Consider the following 25,843-nt stretch of genomic DNA (forward strand, 5'->3'; position numbering starts at 1 on the left):
GCGACTCCCAAGGACAACAGGTTGAGAACGCGGATTTGTTTTCCTAACTCCCTGATTGTGAACTGGCCATCAACAGAATTTTCACTCTCATTAATCCCACCTCAACCTCACACCCACTCCCACTGTGACCAGTTCGCTGACTGCCAAGCCGACCAAAAATAGAACTAAGGAGGAAAAAAGCATAAGATCGTTGTGGCTGACAGATTTTCAAACTAACTGTTGACTAATTAGTGTTTGTTACAAAAAAGTGTATTTCAGAACTAGGGCGACTGTCTATATTAGAGAAAGCACTATCGGTTGAAGATAATGCGACACGTGTTGAACTGTGGACTGAATTGATTTGATTTCGACTACCTCTATACTTATCTTTGTTCCAGCTATATTATATTAGAACTATGTAGTTATATAGTTTACTGTTAATATAATTTTCATTAAAATCGACTAGAGTTTTTACTTATTGCGTCTGTGAGGTTGTTTAACATTGATATCAGACCGGACGGTCAACTTGAGTTATTTTTCAGGAGACATCTATGGGAAGAGGAGTGTCTACCTCAGCGCCAGGAGAGGGCTGTTGCCCGTGGATAAAAACAAAAAGAACACACACACACAACGTGGCATGTGGAAGCACCTATCTCCCTGGACTTGTGGACTTTTCTTGTTGAAACATAATTACCAGAATCCATCATCAAACTCTGTCTTTGTGTAGACGATCAAGGCCAAGCTATCATATTGTGTAAATTGTGCTTGGTGACAAGAATAGCTGCTGACCTTTCTAAGGCATTTCATGACTGGAACCACCTAAAACCGAACTTGTATATTGGCGAACACCTTTGGGATCTGTGTCGTGTTATACCAATATCTTTTTCAATTATTGTTATATAACCATATGTGACCACTTGAAATGCGTACTTGAGACGGCATTGTTACCCAAGTGCGTTTTATTCGGCCATTGTCATTCTAGTAAATTGACCAGACTTTGGTTTGACTTGATTACACCTGTAAAAACTTTTGCCAAAAATGATCTTTCAAATATCATGCATTTAACTTTTCTTTTTTGACAATTGGTCAAGTTTGTTGTTTCTTCCCATGCAGGTGCCTGGTTTCAAGTTCATAATTTTTATTCAAATGACCTTTGATTTTTTTTTTATTTTATCTTGTTTCTTGCATCTGCTGCCGGGTACAGGCCTTTGTACACACGGTCTAGGTAATTAACAGAGAGACAGTTTAGGGTTAGGGTTAGGGTTGCTGAGAGATGAATGCTAAAGTTTCACAACACATACAGATAAGATACCGAGGATTCAAACTTCCGATTAAAAGTAATGTAAAAAAAAAAAAAAAAAAAGAATTATGTTTTACTCACCTAAACTCTTGGAAATGGTGTCAACATTGTTCCACAACATACACGTACATACACCTGACTAAATTAACAAGCAGCAAAATCCCACTCCATCACAGTTGAGATCCCTAAATGCCGGAAAGCCTTCTACCCTAATAGTTTATCCCATTCGACTGCTAGACTTTGGAATTCCCCCCCCTGTTTCCTGCTTCCCTGATTGTACTAACATGCAGAAGTTTAAATGTAATGTAAGCAGACATCCTGTTGCTCAACTCCCTACAGTATCCTGTTAGACACGATCCCACCTAGTAACTCCTTACGTTTCAAGTGGCAATGTTTGTTTGGGGTGAAAAAAAAAAAAAAGAGTAAGATGTCAAGGATTCAAACTTACAATACTGATTAAAAGCAATGTGAAAAAAAATAATGTTTTACTCACCAAAACTCTTGAAAACGGTGCCAACATCGTTCCACATCGAGAAAAGGAAGATGCGATTCCTAAGCCAACACTCCTAAGAAAACAATAAATTGCATTAGTTCAAGTATTTTGTAGTAATGTCTGTTAATGAGAAAATTGGGTCATTTTGGATTGGGAGAAAAAATTAAAATAGCCTCAGTCTGGAAAGATTTCTTGGAAGACAGTAAAGATATTGACAAAACGACGCTCAAAAAAGTTTTGCAAATAAAACTATGTAATCAAGATGTGATTTTATTATCCAGAAAAAATTGCTTTGATCTAGTAGGATTTCTGCCCCACTGACTGAGAAGAGGACGGATTAGCGTTCAAAATTCTCAATTCCAATTTCGGTTTTTAAAGTAAGGAAAATATTTAAATTCGTGCAGATTTCTTATTTTAATATTATAGAGCCAATTCTTTATTTGTTATTAGCCAATATTATAATCCTTTAATGATGATTTCAAAAGTTATAAAATAAATATGACTTAGGTACCACCCGCTAGAATCGAAACCCAAACGTTTAGTACTCGAGCGTTGGTCGTTATTTATCTCTCTGTTACCATCTGAGCTACACACAGATGGATACAAAAAAGGTTAAACATGAAATGACTTTTAGCTATGAATGTTTAATCTTGTGCATGTGCAAATTTAACAGCAGGAGTAGTGTTTTATTAGACTTATTATGTGAAGGTCAACTGTTTTCTTTTCCATTTTGTCTTGTTAGCAGCAATTTTTGTTGGCTAAAAACAAAACCGAAAGTGTGCTATGGATTCAAATACCATATATATGAAATTTCAATTCTGCAAACAAAATATTCAGAACAGAGTTTGGTAGAGACTGTTTGTGCACACACACACACACTGACAAGGTCACTTTATATATATATATATATATATATATATATATATATATATATATATATATATATATATATATATATATATAAAAAGATTGTGTATATATGTATATTTTTTATATATATAAAGATTGTGTATATATATATATATTATATATGTATATATATACATATAAAGATTGTGTGTGTGTGTATATATATATATATATATATATATATATATATATATATATATATATATATATATATATATATATATATATAAGAAATAAAAATTACAATTAAATTTACCAAAATGATCCAAGATGGTAAAACTAAAGTATATTATAAATATTAAAGAATTAATATTTATAAAGTAATCTCAACCAGATGTAAAAGCTCGATAAAACCAAATAGGAGATAGAGCTTATAATAAGAGCAAATAGTTAATGAAACATGTTAAAAAACACTTTGAAAAAGAGTTAAAAACATATTTAATCTGAAAAGGAAACACTTAATAAGTGGGTAGTCTCGGCAGCTGTGTTAAACGCATATCTTATTTTTCTTTTATTAATTTTATTGGAATTTTTTCTCCTTTTCCTTGTACATATTTGCAAATTATTCCATGGATTTTGGACTTTTGGATTATTTTGGACCATCTTTCAATTACGTGATTTCCTTGGATTTTACTTATGCGAATGGAAATTTAATTAACTTTCTTGGATTTACATTTTTGGATTTTACCGTCATTGGATAATTTATCTTTCACCAGACTATCCATTCACGTGAAATCACCTTTTTCTTCACCCTATTCCCTATGCTTCACTTTTTGTTATCAGGTAAGATCTTTGACTTACTTGTTGTTTCATCAAATACTTTTGCATGCAAAATCCTATCCTGCATTTTGCTGATTCCTACCCTCTGATGAGAAGGAAAGTATTTCTTCGAAACTCCGCGGATTAAGGACTATCCACTTATTAAGTGTTTCCTTTTCAGATTAAATATGTTTTTAACTCTTTTTCAAAGTGTTTTTTAACATGTTTTATTAACTATTTGCTCTTTATATATATATATATATATATATATATATATATATATATATATATATATATATATATATATATAAGATTGTTGATTTCTTTATTTAAAAAAATTCTGTAGTATTTGAAAAATTTTGTTGCATTTAAAAAATTCTGTAGTATTTAATATATATATTTTATATATTATATATATAATATATATAATATAATAATATATTTAATAATAATAGAATTATATATAATAATATATATATAATATATTTTAATAATAATAATATATATCTATAATATATTTTAATATATATATATAATATATTTTAATATATATATATAATATATTTTAATATATATATATATATAATATATTTTAATATATATATATATATAATATATTTTAATATATATATACAGTATTTTATATAGAATATATAGAATATATATTTAATAATAATATAATAATAATATATAATAATATAATAATTATATAAATATAATATGTATATATATATATATATATATATATATATATATATATATATATATATATATATATATTAAATTGTAATTCAATGAATTTCAAAAAACTCTCATTGAAATGAAATGAAGTGGTTGAGTTTCATATCAAAGAATTTTTATTATTCTAAGCAAGACAAAGAATGTTTTAGAGAGTTTATCTCCTTAACCTATAGGGTTTCGATGTTCCTTTTTCTACAAATACTCCTGCTACAGGACTTCTGATAAATGTATTATTTTCACTTTGACTTTCCATGTCTCACTGACTTTAGCAAATAGGGTGCATACCTTTATAACTATTTGCTAATATTTTCACTCCTCTGATGAGATGGTAGACATCGAAACCCTATAGGTTAAGGAGATAAACTTTCTAAAACATTCTTTGTCTTGCTTAAAATAATAAAAATTCTTTGATAGGAAACTCAACCACTTCATTTCATTTCAATGAGAGTTTTTTGAAGTTCATTGAATTACAATTTAATTTATTTGCTCTATCTTGCATATCGAGCAATTCTTGTTTAGATGGGATAACTTATAGAATATTACTGCCAGTAATATTGTGTAAACCTACAATCTCACGTTTACATAACCACTGATTGTTAAATAAAAAACTATTCCGAAGAATATATATATATATATATATATATATATATATATATATATATATATATATATATATATATATATATATATATATATATATAATACATATGATTGTTGATTTATTTATTAAAAAAAAATTCTGTAGTATTTTAAAAATTCCGTAGTATTTTTTTTTTTGCTTCCTGGGCGATTTTTAAGAGAGAAGTTATCTGCCCTTTGTTTACATTCTAGTTGCCCTCCCTCCATTTGAGACGCATTATTTCTAATTATTAATATATTATTTTAAATATTTCAATATTGTAAATATTTTTACGTGCATAAAAGTAAGTTATCCATAGACATGCATGCTTCTAAGTATCACTTGTCAAGTTTAGCCATACTGATGCACGTAAAAATATTTAAAAATATTATTTAAAATAATATAAATATATATATATATATATATATATATATATATATATATATATATATATATATATATATATACATACACATATATATATATATATAAATATTTCCGCGTGCTAGAACATTTTTATCTTAAATTCTACACAATTATGCAGAATCTAGAAACTAGGCATAAATAAAATTTAGCGTGTAGAGGACTAGAGTATAAATACCCTAACTCGCTACAAAAGAAAATAATGAAACGAATGGAATGAAGGAAACAAAAACTCAATTACTGGATAAAATAAACATGTCGTTTATTTTCTGTCAAAAATAAAAATCGTTTAGGTGTAAGACGTGTTCATTCAGGCGTTGACGACTACATGCGTGGAAAAGAAAAGGATGAAGTCGAGGATGAGAAATGGCCGTCCTGCACGTAGAAAGGAAAATAGAAAGGGAGTGTTTGCCTCAGCAAAACCGTGCGTTCATGATAGCAGTCGTCCATGTGGAAAAGTCTTCAAACCAAGAGCTATGGACGCCGAACTTGCCTGGTTGACGAAACCAGGCAAGTTCGGCGTCCATAGCTCTTGGGAAGGGAAGAAAGAGGAAGTTGATTATTGTTGTCGACATTTATATCGGGGTGTGTGTTCTTACTGCTCATGTCTAGAATTCCTTTCAGGGGAAGCGACGTTTCGCATGTGTGCGTACTTGTGTGTGTGTGTGTGCGCACGTGAATGTGAGTGTATGAGGATGTGTATATGCGTGCGTGTGTGTACGTATGTGCGTCCGTACATGTGGGTGTGTGTATGTGAAGAAAACATGTTCGAACAAGCGTGATAGTGAAATGAAACGAATCATTTAATAAAAAAAAACACATGAAAAATTAATGAGTAATTAATTAACGCTCGCTTTTCAAAGAAATATACAAATTAGTTAACCTTCAAGTAGTCAACTTCATATTCGTGGCGGAGTATATTAAGAAGCTAGTTTTTAATAATTTTTAAAGTGTGGTATCTGTTCTGCAGATGCTGCACTTAAGGTAATTTGTCCCAGTCAATGGACGGGAACCCCTCTATACTGGGGCAATCGTTATTTTTGGTTCCAACCAGAGTGCCCCTTTTGGCTTTTTTTTTTCGGGTTCCTGGTTTAACCCCACATTAAAAACGACCTTGTGTCACATTTTGCTTTGGTGGGAAAGCAAATAAATACTACTAGAAAAAGTAGGCTTTTAATATCAATGTCAGGGCAAGAAAAAAACTCAACATTAAAGATATATATGAAAATCGCCCCAGAAAAGGTGTGAGGTCACTTAATGTAAGGTACTAATAGAAAAAAAGAAAAGAAAAAAGACAGATGATTATAGCAAAGACAGACGATACCTATTGACTTTAGTTTGGAAAAGACCAAGGTTGAAAGTAGGGGAAACAATAATCAAGAAGAAAGTTCTTGGAAAGAAGCAACTGAAACACAAAGGTATTAAAACAGTGAATTGATGGAGGCCATATTATAATATTATTAGTATTGATTGTATACCGCCAAAGACCACACCAGCAAAGACACAATCATCATTCCAAAATGGCCTCTATCAAGGCCAGGGAACACGCCACAGATATTCACCTCACATCTGTTGGATAAAGTTCCGGTGTGTAGATGTAGACGCCACCAAAACAAGCACCAATCCCGAACATTGCACATAAATGTAAAATCCGGAATACGGTTTTGTTAAGAGAGCTGGATCCTAAAAAAAAAAAAAAAAAAAAAAAAAAAAAAGTGTAAATAAATCAAACAATAAATAAATAAATAAATAAATATATAAATAAATGAATAAATATATAAATAAATGAATAAATATATAAATAAATGAATAAATATATAAGTAAATATATAAATAAATGAATAAATATATAAATTAATGAATAAATATATAAATATATAAATAAATAAATAAATGATAAAAAAATAAAAATAAACATTTCCTGTTGTTTGTATTATTATTCATCGGACTACTGTTCTCATCTTGAGTGTGATGTTCACAACGTTTCGGTTGATATAACCTCCGACCTTCTTCAGGTGTATCTTGTCGAACTCGGGAATGTTTCTGTCGAACGGGAATTAGGACGCAATAAATACATTTGCGAATTACTTAGGACCTCTATCCAGTCATGGCTGACGGAACAAGAACACGCTACCTCCATGAAGTAAATAAAGGGTTCTGCTCGAAATTTGTGTTGTTGTATTCTCCCACTGATGCTAAATCAATTTTGTACTCAAGAATGAATTTTTTTAACAGCACTCATTTGTTCTAGCGAAATTCGAAATATTGAATTTCAAGCAAAACCAATGGTATCTACTTAATCATCATGTCACGGTAATGAATATATCCAAAAATCACGAAAAGCGATAAGGTAGAAAATTAAATATTGATGTAAATAGTTTTCGAAGAAAATCAGCGAAAATGAAGTTCTGCAAAAAAATAAATCAGAAACTGGAGAGTTTGAATCGTAATAAAATGGGGGAGGGAGTGATTATTTTCTGAAAACTGAAAATCTTGGGCCAATTTAGCAAAACTCGATTTTTACTAGTTGCCTTCTTATTATGATTATTCAAGCCAAATAGTTATGTCAGCTAAAATATGTTTTAGAATAATCAAAATATTTAGATATTTATTTACATTTAACAGTTAACAGGAATGTAAACTTAAAAATGTTATAACATGTAAAAAAGATCAGGTGATTATTTTAGTAACGTATAATAATGACGTCATTTAGAGGGGGAGATGGTCTTTTTGAAATGGTGGATATTAGTTAGAATCAGTCGAAGTCGGGAGAAGGGCAAAGACGGTCTACAGATCGTGATGGCTCCGAGTAGAGATATGTTAAAAAAATGAAATATATATATATATATATATATATATATATATATATATATATCGTAGCCTCGTAGGAGATGTCCTTTTCTCTTCCCTGCAAGCTCTATCTTACAGAAGAGATGTTGCGAGTTTGTCTCTGATGTATCGTTATTTTCATGGGAAGTGTTCGACTGAGCTTCAGTCTATGGTCCCCCCTCGCCAAACTTTCACAAGAAACACTCGTTTAGCTGAAAACACTATCAATAATCCCCCCACTCTTTATCTGTGCCTAAACCTAAACGTAGATTCCATGAACAAAGCTTCTTTCTTAGAACTGCACGCCCGTGGGATTATCTTCCGTTTTCCTGCTTTCCAGCTGACTACAATATGGTTGTCTTCAAGTCTACCGTAAACAAGTTCTTGATGAGCCGTTCCATATAAGTTAACAAATTTACCGAATTGATTGTCCAATTTCTACTGTACACTCTTTAACCCTTATCCTCGAGTCGAGTGGCCTTTTGGTCTTGATAATGTGGTGATGCCTGTGTAAATATATATATATATATATATATATATATATATATATATATATATATATATATATATATATATATGTGTGTGTGTGTGTGTGTGTGTGTGTGTGTGTGTGTGTGTGTGTGTGTGTGTGTGTGATTCTTTTAATGGACTCTCCAGTCATGTAGGAGTTACAGAAGACTTTTTTTTTTTTTTTTTTGCTTAAAGTAAACATCCGCCGAAAATTAATTTTTTTTTTTTTTGTAAAACCAAGAGAGTTTTTTGTTTTTTTATTTTTCGGTATCTTAAAACTTTACTTTACTAATTATCTTTGAAATAGTCCCAGAGAACTAATATTTATCTTTCAAGAGATTTTATTTTTACAATTAATTTATTTAACTTTCAAATTTAGCTGAATTTCTGAATTTTGTGGAGCCGCCGTGAAAACATTTTTTTATTATAACTTATTTTTTTTTACATGTAATTTTTTTTCTTCTTCTTAGACATTAATCTTAAGCTCTTATCTTTCACACAAAATTAAAAAGTAATAGGAATATTATGAAAAATATAAGCTGGCTTTCAAAATTATGGCCCCTATCAGTTTTCACCATTAATTGCCTGTACCTATCTGTAATGTGAATGATCGAAAGTTATTTAGTCATTTTTTTTTTTTATATAAAAATCAAATCGGTGCAAGGGCGATAACTCTAATTCAGATTAGCATTTGTTTTCACAGTTCTAAATTTTTGGAAACGAGTATGAATGTTTGTATTATTTAGATTAATCGGACAATTGTGCTCATCTTGAATCAGTTTACATTGGGAGAGGGGCGCCACTCCCCCAATGTAAACTGAATGTTTGTGAAGTATTAAACAGTTCTTCTGCTTCGTTAATGTCTGCGCGTTACTTACGAAAAAACAAAAAACAAAAAACAACAAAAACAAAAACAGTTCATTAAACTGCAGAAGCATCTGTTAAAAACTATAAAAAGTTCTATAATTGAATACCCCCCTCAAAAACAAAAAAAGAACGAAAAACATAAAAGTATGTTTTTGCAAAACCCTCGCGTAAACGTACTGCCAGCGTATTAGCGTCCTAAATTATGAGATGAAAAAAACAGTTAAAAAAAAAAGAAAAAAGATGAACGAATCTTTTAGTAAAAGCGAGTTGTCTTCCCCAGAACAATGAAAAATTATAAAACAGCGCCATTGTCAGAACCATAATTTTCCTTAAACAAAACATTCGAGTAAATGTAACACACGAAAAAAAAATAAATAAATAAAAAGAATTACAAAATTATCTGTTATATATACTTTTGTAACAACATAAAATAAAGTAATTGAAAAAAACTACATTTCTTTGTTTCAAACAAAAAAATAGTCACACCTTTCTTTTCTTCCAATTAGCGTCCCAAATTATCATATGATAAAAAAAGTAAAAGTAAAGTTACATCCCTTAGACGAATCAGTTTTTGGTTATGATTGTCAATATTGAACGTTTTTATTTATGAAATTCAACTATGAACCGTAGTCTAGAGTCGCTGCCATCTTTCACAGTTATCATATATTTTTGTTTTACTTAATAACTAAGGACTCATTAATTCGTTAGAATAATTTAATTTTTTTATTAAAATTCCAGCCGCTTATTTACTTGAACTTTCAATTACGTGTAAGCATTTTATAATTTGCCATTGATCCAAGAGGGATAACTCTATGTCACTAAGACGTTCTTGGTCTTCGGCCAAGATCACAGTGTAGTATCTGTTCTTTAAAGAACAAATACTACACTTTGATCTGAGAGAGAACAAGAAATTGTAATGCAGCATTTAAATGCTGCATTACAATTTCTTTTTCTCTCTCAGTGGAGTAGAATTCCCTCACGATTTAGACAATTTGAAACTTTTGTTCCTTTTCTCCACATTAAAAAAACGACCCTGATGTCTAACTCTGTCCCGTGGGGAGGCATTGTAAAGAGAAACTATATCACTTGGGAATTCGTTCAGTTTCTTTTTTCATACGAGAATTTACGATACTGAAACCAACGCAACTTCGAAGACTTGTAGGAAAAACAAGTTGCGACTAGTTTTTTATTTTTGTACTTTTTATTTTTTTTTTAAATAAATGTTAATCTTAAAAAACAACAATAACAACAACAATAGCAACAGCAGCAACAACAGCAACAGCAACAACAACAGCAACAGCAACAACAACAACAACAACAAATAAAAACAACAAATAAAAACAACAAATAAAAACAACAACATAAAAAAAACCCTACTTTTTTTTTTTTTTTTTTACACAGTGATCACCACTTATCAAGGCCCGGAAGCCACTCAGGGATAAGGGTTATTGCAAGTACATTACGTTAGTGAGGAGATTTGCTGAAATGTTTACTTAAGGGGGCGGTTCATTAGGAATTTGTTAACGTTGGACTTGAAGACATCCAAGTTGTAGTCCGGAGGGAAGCAGGCAGACGGAACAGAGTTCCACAGGCGTGCAGTTCTAAGAAAGAAGCTTTGTTCATGGAATCTGCGTTTTGATTTAGGCACAGATATAGAGTGGGGGAAATTTTTCACAGTGGATTCAGCTAGACGGGTGTTTTTCCTGAAAGATTGGCGAGGGGGGACCAGAGATTGGAGTTCAGACGAGCATCTGCCATGGAAATAACGATAAAACAAGGACAGGCTCGCAACGTCTCTTCTGTGGGAGAGAGGTTGCAGGGTAGAGAAAAGGGCATCTCCCACTAAGCCACGAAGTCTATTTTGTACTCTGTCAAGGCAGGATAGGCTGTTTTTAGCAGCTCCTGCCCAGATATGGCAACAGTATTCCATCCTTGGACGTACTTGGCTTTTATATAGATAGAGAATTGCATCCGTAGTGAGATATCTTCTGGAGCGGTAGAAGGATCCCACCATCTTTCCAGCGACCTTGGCAACAGACTTGATGTACGTGTTCCATTTCAGATCAGGAGTAAAGGTCAAACCCAGAAGCTTGTCAAAACACGGGGCCTCACCCAGACGAGTGCCATCCATCACAATTGATGCCAGATGGGGATCACAGCGTTGATGATGTAAGGATAGCAGTTTGGTTTTGGATGCATTAAAGGTAACCAGCCACCTCTTCCCCCACTGAACCACGCGTTCGAGATCAGAAGAGAGAGAATCAGAGAGAACTTTGTCATTTACAGCCTTTGATGTGTTGCCGTAGATGGTCGTGTCATCAGCATAGATGTCAACGAATGATTTAAGTATGTGTTTAGGGAGGTCATTGACGTAGATCAGGAAGAGAGTTGGGCCCAGGATTGACCCCTGAGGGACTCCAGCATTTATATTGCAGGCCTCCGATTTTTGTCCATCTACCACTACTCTTATGAGCCTATCGGAGAAAAATGATTTAATGATTGAGAAAACATTTCCAGTTATACCGTAGCTGGAAATCTTGTGAAGTAGACCCTTATGCCATACCTTATCGAAGGCCTTTGATATGTCGAGAGCAATTGCCCTAGAAAGGAAGCCTTTGTCAAGAGATTCACTAATCCTGTGGGATATAACCGTCAGCACATCTGCGGTAGATCTTGCAGAGCGGAAACCATATTGTGTGTCACTAAGAAGGTTATTCCTGCTGAGGTGGTTGACTATTTCTCTATTTAATATGGATTCCAGCAACTTACTCATAACACACAGGAGACTTATTGGTCTATATTGAGAGGGAGATGACTTATCACCTGAATTCTTAAATACAGGGCAAACTGATGAGGTCTTCCAGGGAGTCGGAAAGCACTTCTCCTTAAGGCAGCACTTAAATAGTTTCGTAAGTATGGGAGCAAGTTCTGGTTGAAGCTTTTTTAACACTGTAATTGGGATGCCATCAGGGCCAGTTGCTTTACTGGAATCTAGGTTCTTTATTAGCTTGGCGACCTCATGCACGGATATTTGTATGTTACCTAGCTTGTTCTGTGTTATAGGAGGAAATATGGGGAGTTGATGGCCTTCGTCGCATAGGGTAGAATTAGCTGCAAAGTTCTTTGCAAATAGTTTGGCCTTTTCTGACGCTGATGAGATGCCCTCTCGTCCATTGATAATGGGTGGGATAGAACGCACACTTCTGTTCAGGATCCTATTTGTTATTTGCCAAAACTGGTGGGATCCAAGCCGCTGATCAGCTACCTTGGATTTAACAGACTGGGCATATATCTCTCTTGCATTTTTTATTACTCTTTTACAGTGGTTGCTGGCAGACCTAAAAGCAGCTTTAGTCTCAGTGCATCTATTACGTTGGTAGCTATGGAAAAAGTGATTTCTGTGCGCGATAGCAGCAGCACATTCTGGGGAGAACCATGGCTGGCTGTTAGGTTTTTGTTGGAATTTTTTAGATGGTATGAATTGGTCTATGCCTGCAATTAACCATTCGGTCAGATCTGATACTATAGAGGACACATCCTTTTTAAACATGGAGTGCAGAGGTAAATCAGATATGAATGTACGGAAGCTATCCCAGTCAGCCATAGAGTATCGGTATACAGTACGGTGGAGGGGTACGTCTGATGGCTTCTTACATTTTGTTTTTATCTTAACTGATACGACAGAGTGGTCGGAGGATCCTAAAGGAGAATGAACGGTACATGAACATAGCTCAGGGGAAGTTGAGAGAAAAAGGTCTAAGAGGCTTGCATATTGACCGGGTGTATCGGGCACACGGGTGGGTTCGCGAACAATCTGAGTGAGATCATAAGCAATGGCAAAATCATGACAAAACCTCCCCTCATCGTCTGTCTTATTTGAATGGGTCAGCCATTCCACGTTATGGACGTTGAAGTCACCACATATGTGGATGTTAGCCGAGGGATGTGAAGACAGTATGTGGTCTATTTTCTCAGATATGCTCTTAAAGATAGTAACTCCGCTGTTGTGGGGCCTATAGAGGGCAAATATAAATGCAGTGGTTAAGCAAGTGCACATATAGGGTAAATTAGGATCTTCTCTAGAGATATCCCTGCCACACGGGAAGCCATCCTTAATGTAGGCACATATTCCATGCCCATGGCGATCTTGGGGGTCAGATTTAGCTGTTAAATTTGAGTATCCGTTAATTATGCACTCATCTAGGGAAGTGGTGGGCCCTATTCCAGTTTCACTTAGAAAGAATATGTCCGGTTTCGTCTCCTGTAATTGGGTTTCAACCTCTGGAAGGTTGGAACGTAGACCCCTGATGTTGGAGAAGGAGACCTGGTAGTAGGGGTCTACGTTGGAAGATGGGGTTCTAGGTTTAATCGAGTTTTTATTCTGGAGATATTTCATGTTGAGGTTTGGGGATTTGTGGAATAGGTCGGCATACTTGGTTAGAGCAGTACAGAGAGGGAAAGTAAGAGAGAAAAAGACAGGAAATTTATTTTTTGTAGCACACGAAAAGGTAAAGCCGTAACAATTACCCACTAGTATGGCATCGAGAGGCCCCACCAGAGACTACTGCATGGTCCAGATCCACTCACCAAATGGCAATACAGCAGTCCCAGTACTTTGCGCCTGCTGATAGGACAGCCTCCTTAGTGGTTAATCCAAGGTTCGGGTCCCTGACTATCAGGCGGATAACGTCAGCCCAGACAAACGTTTACCTCCAGCACCCTTACTAGTGACATGGCCACAAGGACAGATAGAGACAGAAAATTTCCGACATCTCAGACTACTGGTCACCAAGTACTACCGACCTTTAAGCAGCTTTTTCTTCACCCTTTGTCAGAAAAATCACCCATTGAATGAGGACTGGATGACAAAATAGGAGAAGCGAGAGTTACTGGAGCTGCCGATAACACATCCACTGTATTATCTACTCTCCATTAAAAAAAAAAAAAAAAAAAAGGGGGGGGGAAGTGACTTACTTAATATCTAAGTAGTAAGTCCGGTGCTAAGTTAAAAATTCAGGACACTTTTGATGATAATCTCCCCTCCCATATAAATAGGTGTAAGTTTGTCGTTATCTATCGAGTTTAAATTATTAGAGTTTCATCTTATAATTAATTAAAATCCAATAATTAACTATTATCAGTTTGTAAAGTCGGCTTAATATTAATTTACATTCGAGTTTAGATAATTATTCAAGGTTTTACTTTAGGTGGTTCGTTTACATGAGTAACTGTTTCTTTGCACTGTATTATATTTTGAATATACTAGAACATAATGCTAACTATATTAGATGGTTTGATTTTCAGCAAGAAGGCATTTACAATATATGCAAGCTTGCAGTAAAAGTATATATTAAGTATACTACTTAAATAAAGTCCTAACATTATCTATTCTATTAGAATAATTCCCGGCATTTTTTCTTTTTTTTTTTTTGTTAATGTAAGAAAATTTATAAACGTTAACGTTAAAAAAGGAATAAAGGAAATGTGACGATATTTGCAGAGGAATTGGAAATGTTATTCAAGCTGCAGCGTCTAGGGGTGCAAAAGTTTAAGTAAAATTAAATCTCTTTGCCCCAAATAAAGTAATAAAAAAAAACAAAAAATGAAACAAAACGACACCTCCTTCTGATTTAAAATTTCATATATCAAATCTGTTGCCAGGGACGCTGGGAAAATGGTGGGATCATTCTACCGCTCTAGAAGATATCTCACTACTGATGGAATTCTCTATCTGTATAAAAGCCAAGTATGTTCAAGGATGGAGTACTGCTGCCACGTCTGGGCAGGAGCTGATAAAAACAGCCTATCCTGCCTTGACAGAGTACAAAATAGACTTTGTGGTTTAGTGGGGGATGCCCTTTTCTCTTCCCTGCAACCTCTCTCCCACAGAAGAGACGTTGCGAGCCTGTCTTTGTTTTATCGTTATTTCCATGGCAGGTGCTCGTCTGAGCTCCAATCCCTCGTCCCCCCTCGCCAATCTTTCACGAGAAACACCCGTCTGGCTGAAACTACTGTCAATAATTTTCCCCACTCTCTATCTGTGCCTAAATCCAAACGTAGGTTCCATGAGCAAAGCTTCTTTCTTAGAACTGCACGCCAGTGGAACTCTCTGCCGCTTGCCTGTTTCCTACCTGGCTACAACTTGGACGTCTTCAAGTCCAACATAAACAAACTCCTGACAAACCGCCCCCTTAAGTAAGACACTCTATCAAAACCCCCAATACTAATGATTACTACAATACTACCTCATTGTACAGTAGTTTGTGCAATAACCCTTATCCCTGAGTGGTCTTCGGGCCTTGATAAGTGGTGACCCCCATGTAAAAAAAAATAAAAATAAAAAATACACCGCATTTATGTTTTTAACAAAAACAACAAAGGTCCGATCGGTGAAAGTTCTTTCGCAGTCATTATGATTAAAATGTTAGATGTTAGTTTTTTAGTAAATGCACGAGCGGCCATCTTGCTTGCCAAACTGTAATGATTACGTTGGATACTAAATGTCTTCAAATATGAATAACTACTCGTTTGCGCAAGAAATAAATGCAAATTCGTTCTCAGCGTCCCCCAAAACCTTTTAAAGTCGACAATTCAAAGGTGAATGCCGAGGGGTTGGTAAACTAAAAAAAATACCGATTTATGGTAATAATTATACCATAGCGATGTATGTGATATCATATATGGTAAAAAAATTATATTTTATATTAAGTCTATAAAATTATAAAACTCAAATGACCTTGTAACGAGTATTGTAACCCAACATCCGGTTTACGACTTCCAGTTGTGTATGCGTACATAAACATAAACCCATAACAGCGTAAACAAATAAACATAAATCGCTACTTTTGCAGAATTTGACCTGCGTACTAAAATATTAACGCTATTATTTAGAAATTATTATTTAACATGGGAAGGGTGGGGACGTTTTGCAACTATTCTGTATTACAACTATACTGTCACAATTTTCTTACAAATAAATCACCTTTAACCCGTTGACAACATATTGTTTTACTGTGTACGTTTTCAGCATCACAATTGTTTTTTTTTTGCGTTTAAATTATCCAAATAAAAAATTGTTAATACTTTCTGCATTTTTTTAAATCGTTCATTTCCGTATGACGTTTAAGCTATTTTAACGAAATTTTCTTACAAATAAATCTACATTAACCTGTTGACAACTATAAGAGCATTTTACAACGTATTGTTTTACTGTGTACGTTTTCAGCGTCACAATTGTCTTTTTTTCTCGTTTAAATTAAAATATATATCAAAATTTGAATTTAACTTTAAGTATTATGCTATCTGTTCAGTGCACATTTACCTATAAGTATGGCAAACAAACCACTTATAGTTCAATGGCTGTAATTTTTTTTAATAAAAAATAAACAATTATAAACAGAACGATGAATTATATCAGTGTAAAACTACTAAATACAGTGAAAAAACCGCGGATAACTCAACAATAACAAATAAAAAAGGTTTGTACTCATGCAGAGAGTGATCCAGACGTAACTCAGTGCATGCCTGGCTTTCTCCGGAACATGACTTCAACAGCTGGAGTAAGCCGAGCGTCGCCAAGAAAATTAAGCTGTCTGACGAAACATAAAGCTGAACCAATGGCAATGTAGCGCGATGATTTTCAACGCGATGCGACGAATTTAAAATTCAAAGCAGCAGACGACAATTTGGAAGAGGAAGAAAATAAAATAAATTAGTAATAAAAAAGCACACCATTTCGTACTTTAACGTCAGAAAAAAAACATGAATTTTACAGCCTTAAGTGAACAGCTGGAAACACCAACCGGAATCCTCGACTTTTGTCAAGAAAAAAAATTACTGGCACGGGCGAGAACTTGTGCATCATGTGGAAAAGGAAAGGTAAGCGATGGCTATGCCTGGAGGTGTCAGGCTACCACATGCCGAACCTTTACATCAACCGGACTGATATCCTTTTTTTTGTTTTTTTTGCCAAGTCTAGGCCTACAATTGTCATTGTGGGCGTTTGAGCGAGCAACACAGAAAGGCCTCCAGCGCGAATGTGCAATACAATTTACGCACACACACCGTTAATAAAACAACGTTTTAAGGAAACAACAACAATATCTGTTTTAATATGAAAAAAAAAAGAAAAAATCTATCCCACCCAGTTTTGTTTCAATTTTTCTAGTTTTCATTTTTTTCCTTGAGAAAAAAATAAATAAATAAAAATAAAAAAATAAAAGTAACACCCCAAAAAACAAATATAATTTAAAAAAAAATTTTTCTTAAAAAAAAATCTTTACAAAAAAAAAGTGTTTATTTGACTTACCTATGTCAAGTTTCTTTCCAACTCCTCAAAACACATTTTAAAAGGTTTTCGGTGGTGCTGAAAACGAATATCACATTTAAATTTGTGGCAGAATATTAGTTTTCATGATATGAAGAATTTTTTTCAAAAAGTGGGGGATCACTTTCCTACTTATTTTTAGCGTAAAATGAGCACCCACCTTCTAAGAATTTCTTCATATCAAAAAAAATTTAACTGATATTCGTTTTCAGCATCTCCGAAAACCGGCGCTTTTTTTTTTTTTTTTTTTTTTTTTTTTTTTTACTAAGATTCGTTCATTTTTACATTACTTTGGAGGCCCCTAATGTAAACAGAATTTATGTGAAATATTAAACGATTCTGCTTTAATGGTTAATGTCGACACGTTACTTACGGAAAAAAACGTTTAATTCAACTACAGAAGCATCTGTTAAATACTATACAAGTTCTATAATTGGATACCCACCTAAAAAAAAAAAACGCTCATGTAAGCTTACTGATGGCATTATTAGCGTCCTAACTTATAAAAAATGAACGAATCTCTTATAAAAAAAACAAAAAAAAAAACAAAAACAAAAAAACAGCGCTTGTTTTCGGGGGTGCTAAAAACGAAAATCACATTTGAATTTGTTTTATGATATGAAGAAATTATTCGGTGGCCAGAAAGTGGGTGATCATTTTACATCAAATTTATATAGGAAAGTGATCCCCCACTTTTTGAAAAAGTAATTTCTTCATATCATGCCCCAAATTTAAATGTGATATTCGTTTTCAACACCACAGGAGATACATTGTGAGCCTTTGTTTTATCGTTACTTCCATGGCAAGTGCTCGTCTGAGCTCCAATACCTGGTCTCCCCTCACCGATCTTTCATGAAAAACACCCGTCTAGCTGAAACCACTGTCAAAAATTTTCCCCACTCTTTATCTATGCCAAAACCAAAACGTAGATTCCATGAACAAAGCTTCTTTCTTAGAAGTACACGCCCGTGGAACTCTGTTCCGTCTACCTGTTTCCCAACTGACTACAACTTGGATGTCTTCAAGTCCAACATAAACAAATTCCTGATGAATCGCCCCCTTAAGTAGACAATTTATCAAATCTCAACATTAACGTACTGTACACGCAATAACCCTTATCCCCGAGTGGTTTCCGGGCCTTGATAAGTGGTGACCACTCTGTAAAAAAAAACAACAACAACAACAACAACAACAACAAAAAAGAAACACCGAAAACCTATAAAAGTCGTCATTTTAAAGTTTTTTGAGGAGTTGGAAAGAAACTTGACATTGACCAAAAAATCTTAATCATTATTTATCTAAAAAATATATGGTGCTAATGCAGAGAGTGATCCGCGCTATTTTTTAAATCGTATGTCCACGTTTAATTAAAGTTTTATGATAGGTTTCTTTTTATTCAATTGTAAGGTTAAAGTATAGAATAGGTACAAAACACTCTCCCCTCCCCATGTTAAGAATGGCTTTTTAAATGATAACGTTATAATTTCAGCACGGATCACTCTCTGCCTAAATATATATTGTTAGAAATTTCAGAATGCAAGGGCGATAACCGCGTGGTTGTAAATCACGCGATTATTTCGACCAATGGTATTGCGTTGTCCAGTTGCTGCGGAGGATTCAGAAGTGGCGGGAATTTTGTGTTTCAAAAAACAGATTTCAACTTGGCATCGAGCAAAGCCGACGCGCGTAATCTCGCTCTATGCCATGAACTAAGGCATGGTTCTAAAACAAGATTTCAATATGGCGTCGAGCAAAGCAGACGCGCGTAATCTCGCTCTATGCCTAATGAACTAAGGCATGGTTCTACCCCATTTATTTCTCCGCTCATTTAAATGCGGATACTAGCCAGAGGCTAAAATGTTCTACGGATTAATTACATCATTATCTTTGCCTGCATAGGGTATGTTATTTTATGATCATCGATCGCAAAGTGCGTTGATCGTATCGACAGTCTGGAAGGATTTCGCGAACCCTCAACCAATTCTACGAGCGGCCGAGTCTACCAGCATCTTCACAAGAAGAAAACTACCTTCGCCTTTCAAGGCATGAACTACAACTACCTTCGCCTTTCTAGGCAAGAACTACCCGCCATTTGGCAGAAGCTAAAGAGGGCACTCTTTTGCAATATGGACTCCTCTTTTACCCTTTTGTAAATAAAATTATTCTTGGATTTAAGGTGAGCCTTTGTTGCTTTTCTGAGTCTCTTTCATTCTGCCATAGGCAAAAACGAGTAAGAGAATTTCTTACACCGTTTTTATTGCAAAAGAAATTCCTTCCCCCCCCCCTCAAATTTTCTTTTCTTATGAGTAATAACGTTTTATTGCATAAGATTTCGATCCCCCCCCACATTATTTTGGATTTTTTTCCTTTCATTATGTCGCCTTTAAAAAAAAAATATATATTTTATATTCATTTTTATATTAATTTGTAATGGTCCTTAAAAGACCATGTGCTTTAACGAAAAAATAATATATTGAATATTCATTCTTATATTAAATTGTAATGGTCCATAAAAGAACATATTCATTGAAAATAAATATTCCTTCAATAAATTGTAACTGAAGTTCATTGGAAAAAAAAAATTATTTCATGTAAATTGTAAACTGAAGTTTTAATTCGTAAAAAAAAAAAAATATACCTTTCAAATATTTTACGATAATTGTAATCGTTTAAACAATGTATGAAGAAACAATTATATATTGATTCTTGAATTTATAATTGATTCATTGTTGAAATGTGTTGTCGAATGTCAGTCTGAACTGTTCTTATGGGTTTGAATTCCTTGTTCATTGAGAGTTTCGAATTTTGTTGACGTAATCCCCTTCAGATAGTAGTGGTTCTCGTCGGAGAATCCTTTTCGCGCCGTTGATTTTATTTCCCCACGTGGGAACGGCCATTTTGTTTTCTCGGGTTGTGTTCTTCGAACATGGCGAATTCAAGTCTTGTTGGTCGAATAGAAGCTAAAAAGTTTCGTATAACGGCTTCTTTGGATTGGATGAACGAGAGAGGAGGTGGGCGTTGTATAAATAATTTTTCTTCCGACATCGAGTCTAACTTGAACTGACGGAAATGGATAATTCCTTTGGCACGGATTTTCTTACAGATAAATCCACCTCAGGAAGATTAATAGCTCATATTCTGTTCGCTAAATTTCCGAACAGTGTTTGCAGAGAAATAATGAATAAATCCTGTGAACGGTTTCCTTCCTAAAAGTCTATTTTAACGCATACGTTTGACATTATAGACATAATAATGGCGTCGCCTTTGAATGCGTCAAGGCGGGAAAAATTCCCACCAAACATGTCGGGTTCGTTGAATGCTGGAACCCTCGTGGCGAAGAATTCGGAGCCAAAACAAATCAAGTCCTTTCAGAGTAATAATAACTCTAAGTCTTTCGTCAAAAATGGCAAAAATAAATTTTGTAAATTGTGTCGGGTTGATGGTCACCTGACAAAAGTTTGTTCTAAATTTCCAAATTCGGAATCTAAAATTATTCGAGCGAAGGAATTAAGATTATGTCTCCGGTGCCTCGGTGAGCACTCAGAGTCCAGTTGCTGTGGAGGATTCAGAAGTGGCGGGAATTTTGTGTTTCAAAAAACAGATTTCAACTTGACGTCGTGCCAAGCAGACGCACGTAATCTCGCTCTCTGCCTAATGAACTAAGGCATGGTTCTACCCCATTTATTTCTCCGCTCATTTAAATGCGGATATTAGCCGGAGGCTAAAATGTTCTACGGATTAATTACTTCTTTATCACTGCCCGCAAGAGGGCATATTATTTTATGATCATCGATCGCAAAGTGCATTGATCGTATCGACAGTCTGGAAGGATTTCGCGAACCCTCAACCAATTCTACGAGCGGCCGAGTCTACCAGCATCTTCACAAGAAGAAAACTACCTTCGCCTTTCAAGGCATGAACTACAACTACCTTCGCCTTTCTAGGCAAGAACTACCCGCCATTTGGCAGAAGCTAAAGAGGGCACTCTTTTGCAATATGGACTCCTCTTTTACCCTTTTGTAAATAAAATTATTCTTGGATTTAAGGTGAGCCTTTGTTGCTTTTTCTGAGTTTCTTTCATTCTGCCATAGGCAAAAACGAGTAAGAGAATTTCTTACAATATATATATATATATATATATATATATATATATATATATATATATATATAGCAAAAACAAAGCAAAACAAAAAATATTATTATAAAATTTTTCTTTACAGTTAATAAATTTAAAATTTAAGGTAGTTTTTCTTTTCTTGTTATGCTTTCATCAGCAACGCTCGGTTTACTCTGGCTGTTGGCGTCATGTTCCGGAGAAAGCCGGGTGGACCCTCTCTGCATGAGTACCAAAAGGTTACGTAAAAATTAAGAATAAGCGAAAAGAAAAAAAAATTACCTCCGAATTAAAAATAAAAATAATAATTCAACTTAGAAGAATATTTCGAAATGAAAACAAATCTGTTATAGAAAATATTTAATAACGTGCTCAAAGAATTAAACTATCACAGTTATTCCCCTTGGTTTTCTGGTTTGAAAATTAAAAGGTTTCAAATTTACGATAATAATAAGTAAATTCAAGTTAAATAAAATATAAACTGAAATGAAAATAAACTAAATAATTACATTTTAAATTATATTTTTAAATAGTACAGTATTCACGAGGCTATTATGTTGAATAAGTAATATAATCGAACTAATTATTTAAAATGATTTAATTTAATGTGATATGCTAATAACCATAACTCAGTCGATGTATATGTGATGTGAAGAATGGTATATCTAGAAGTTACACATAAAAATAAATGTCTCCTTTGGCAGAAGTATCCTACAATGTGCATTAATATTTCTTAACCAGAAGAAGTGTACACACACTATAGACACTTTATATTTCTTTGATCATAGGGAGTTGTACACACAGATAAACACATACACGAACGTTATTACTTTATACATATATACGCACACACACACCCCCTACCCTATAGGAAAAGGAAAAAAACACAAGCAGAAAGAGAGAGTGACTACAGCCAGGTCAGCGGCCTCGACAAGCCCAATAAAAGAGTAATAAAAATTGAACATGCCAATGAATAATAGACACTTACACGCCTCAACCCCTTGGAAACACTTCAAATGAACTACGAAAAGGCCATTTTTACATCTCCAACACATTTGAAAATAATTTCTGACGAGAACGCTTCACAGAACGTCTGAAACGCGTGAAAACAATTTCAATGATTTAAAAACATTATTACAATGGTCCAAACAGAATTCTCAATGAAAAACCAAGACACGGAATAATAAAATAATGTTAAAAAATACACATTGTTGGTGACTACCCCCTTATTTAAATATATATATATAAACATGCTCTGTAAAAAGGGGCGATGTAATGCATGCAAGCGAACAAAACTCTTTATCACTTAGGTCAGTTAATTTTAATACAACGGCCTTGTTATCGCCAATGAAAACCAATAAAAACAATTCACTTAAAATTTAAACGCTAAAACCGTACATATTTTCAAACAAAACTTTGTAGCTGAGGGGTAAAACACCAGAATACAAATTCAAATGTCCTTTTCGTCATTTTCTAAACACACCCCGCTTGGTAAATGGCCTAGTAGAAAGGAAAAGCTAACTGACTATTTAACCTAGTTTCAGTTTTGTTTTTTTGTTTTCAAATACTAGTATGAATGAAAGAAAACATTTTTTTGTAACAGACGTAGTGAGTTAATTGGCTACTGACCATAAGTGAATATGTAAGATAGCGCGGGTGCGAGAATGTAAATGGATGTGAAGTGACGTCACAAGTGAGGAAAAAGGGCTACAAAAAAGAGAAAGAAAACGATCACTAGGAAAACAAGATAACGTTCGAGATCTCGAGAGAGACATGGTGACCGTTCTAGATTACGTGAGGGACATCAAAGCAGTACAGAGAGAATGAGAAAATAAATGTTGTTGCTACAAAGAACAAGCGAGTTGGAGTTATTTCCCATTCTTTGTCTTGGTCTCTTTTGCGGCTGAAATTGCACACAACGTGTGTTGGTCCGCGGACAACATTACAAATACACGATGAACATAATCGGTGCATATCTGTATTTTTTTCGGTTCCTATTTCAATTTGTTGGTTACTATTCCAATTTTCAAGAACAGAGACCGGTAATTGCTGTAATTGACTGGCTACTCAGATTCCAATATTGATTTTACCAGCACGACGCTAGCAATAAACAAAGTTGACAAAATGACTGAATTTACTTTATTATATAGAAGACTAGCTACTCTTATGCGGCGTTGCACAGGATTTTTTTTTTTTTTTTACTTAAATTAATAATCATAGTATACAGACTTGAATACAACTTGGATAACTTGATTCCTCGACTGTACTTATTCGAAACTATATCTTAACTTCTTTTCTTTTTTTTTGCAGAGGAGTCACCACATATCAAGGCCCAGAGGCCACTCGAGGATAAGGGTTAAAGACTGAACAGTAGTCAATGGGATAATATCACAGTAATCGTAAGAAGTGTAAATTTGGTAAATTGGATTACTTAAGAGGAACGGCTCATCAAGAACTTGTTTACGTTGGACTTGAAGACGACCATATTGTAGTCAGTTGGAAAGTAGGCAAACAAAAAACAGTTCGATAGGCATGTAGTTCTAAGAATGAAGCTTTGTTCATGGAATCTAAATTTAGGTTTAAGCACAGATAAAGAGTGGTGGAAATTATTGATAGTGTTTTCGGCTAGATGAGTGTTTCTCGTGAAAGTTTGGCGAGGGGGGGGGAGAGGCATAAATTGGAGCTCAGACGAGAACTTGTCATGAAAATAACGATAAAGCAGAGACAGACTCGTAACATCTCTTCTGTGAGAAACAGGTTTTAGGGAAGAGAAAAGGGCATCTCCTACGAGGCTACGAAATCTATTATGACCTCTGTCAAAGCAGGATATGGTCTTTGTAGCAGCTCCTGCTCAGATGTGGCAACAATACTCCATCCTTGGACGTACCTGGCTTTTATATTACATTACCTTACATGCTTACAATATAATAATGAATATAAATTGTGATTGTAAATGAACTTACCCCCGAATTTATCGATGAAACATGCTGCTATCAAGGATACAGACCCGAGAAGTTCACAAGAAATCATAGGAATTTTGTGTCCAAATCTGTGGAATAAATGAAAGCGAAAATTATTTTCATGTAAACGGTCAAACGCCAATGCAAATGATGCGCTAATTTAATGTTTGTAGTATATTATCACCTTCTATCCCCTTTTTTAATAAATAGGATTTCCCGATCACCGAAGAGGCAATGTAAAAAAAACAAAAAACAATTAAATAATAAAAAAAAAAATGATGTCGCTTTTGGGCCGTACGTGAAACTAAAATTTACCTTCTTGGTGTTCTTGCTAGGATGCAAGGGTAGTATTCTGTTTTATCTAAAGATGGTATAATGGTATTGTGGGGGGTTCGTTTGTGTCGGGCGTCCATATAATAGAAATATGTCACAGACTCCAATAAAGATATTGGAGATAAGACGTAATAGCTGGATATATTCTGACACTACATCTACCAGATTGCCTAAGTGCTAAGACCGATCACCATACATCAGTTCCCAGCAACACCAGTACCCTCGGAAACAATCACCTAGTTAAAGAATTTCTTGAATAGCATTTTTAGGAGTATGACTATATCAAGAACTTTTACAGTTTTAACAAAAGTTCTTGGCCTTTTGGTCAAGATTAAAGTGTAGTATCTGTTCTGCAGATGCTGCAAGCTATGACTAGCTATGACTAGCAAGGACCAGATGTGGGGGTAACCCCACATGCCTGACCATTAACCAGCTCCCATTTCCCACCTCTCGGGAGCTGGTCCCCTTTTTCCCTTCCCCCTCCCTTCACCCCTCACATTAAAAATCGGCCTTGTGCCTAATTTGCTCGGTGGGGGAGCAAATAAATACCATCTGTTCTTCAGATGCTGCACTTCATTTTCTTGTTCTCTTTCGGTGGAGGAGAAATCCTTCACGACTGAGACAATTTTTATTTTTGTACCTTTTCTCCACGTTAAAAAACGACCCTGGTGTCTAACTCTG

General features: G+C 34.4%; 1 protein-coding gene across 3 annotated transcripts in view; it reads right to left on the reverse strand.

Annotated features, from left to right (window-relative positions):
• LOC145260482 (organic cation transporter protein-like) overlaps positions 1–25,843 on the reverse strand; it is a 127,807-nt gene that overhangs the window by 9,751 nt on the left and 92,213 nt on the right. For all 3 annotated transcript variants that reach the window (XM_080118589.1, XM_080118590.1, XM_080118591.1), the window contains 3 exons: positions 24,833–24,918; positions 6,786–6,906; positions 1,773–1,845 (listed from right to left, as the gene is read on the reverse strand). In XM_080118589.1, the coding sequence (XP_079974715.1) occupies positions 1,773–1,845; positions 6,786–6,906; positions 24,833–24,918 (280 nt within the window). The remainder of the gene's footprint in view (positions 1–1,772; positions 1,846–6,785; positions 6,907–24,832; positions 24,919–25,843) is intronic.

The sequence above is a fragment of the Euprymna scolopes genome, chromosome 36 (assembly GCF_053919585.1).
Source record: "Euprymna scolopes isolate OS-2025 chromosome 36, ASM5391958v1, whole genome shotgun sequence".
Taxonomy (NCBI): domain Eukaryota; kingdom Metazoa; phylum Mollusca; class Cephalopoda; order Sepiida; family Sepiolidae; genus Euprymna; species Euprymna scolopes.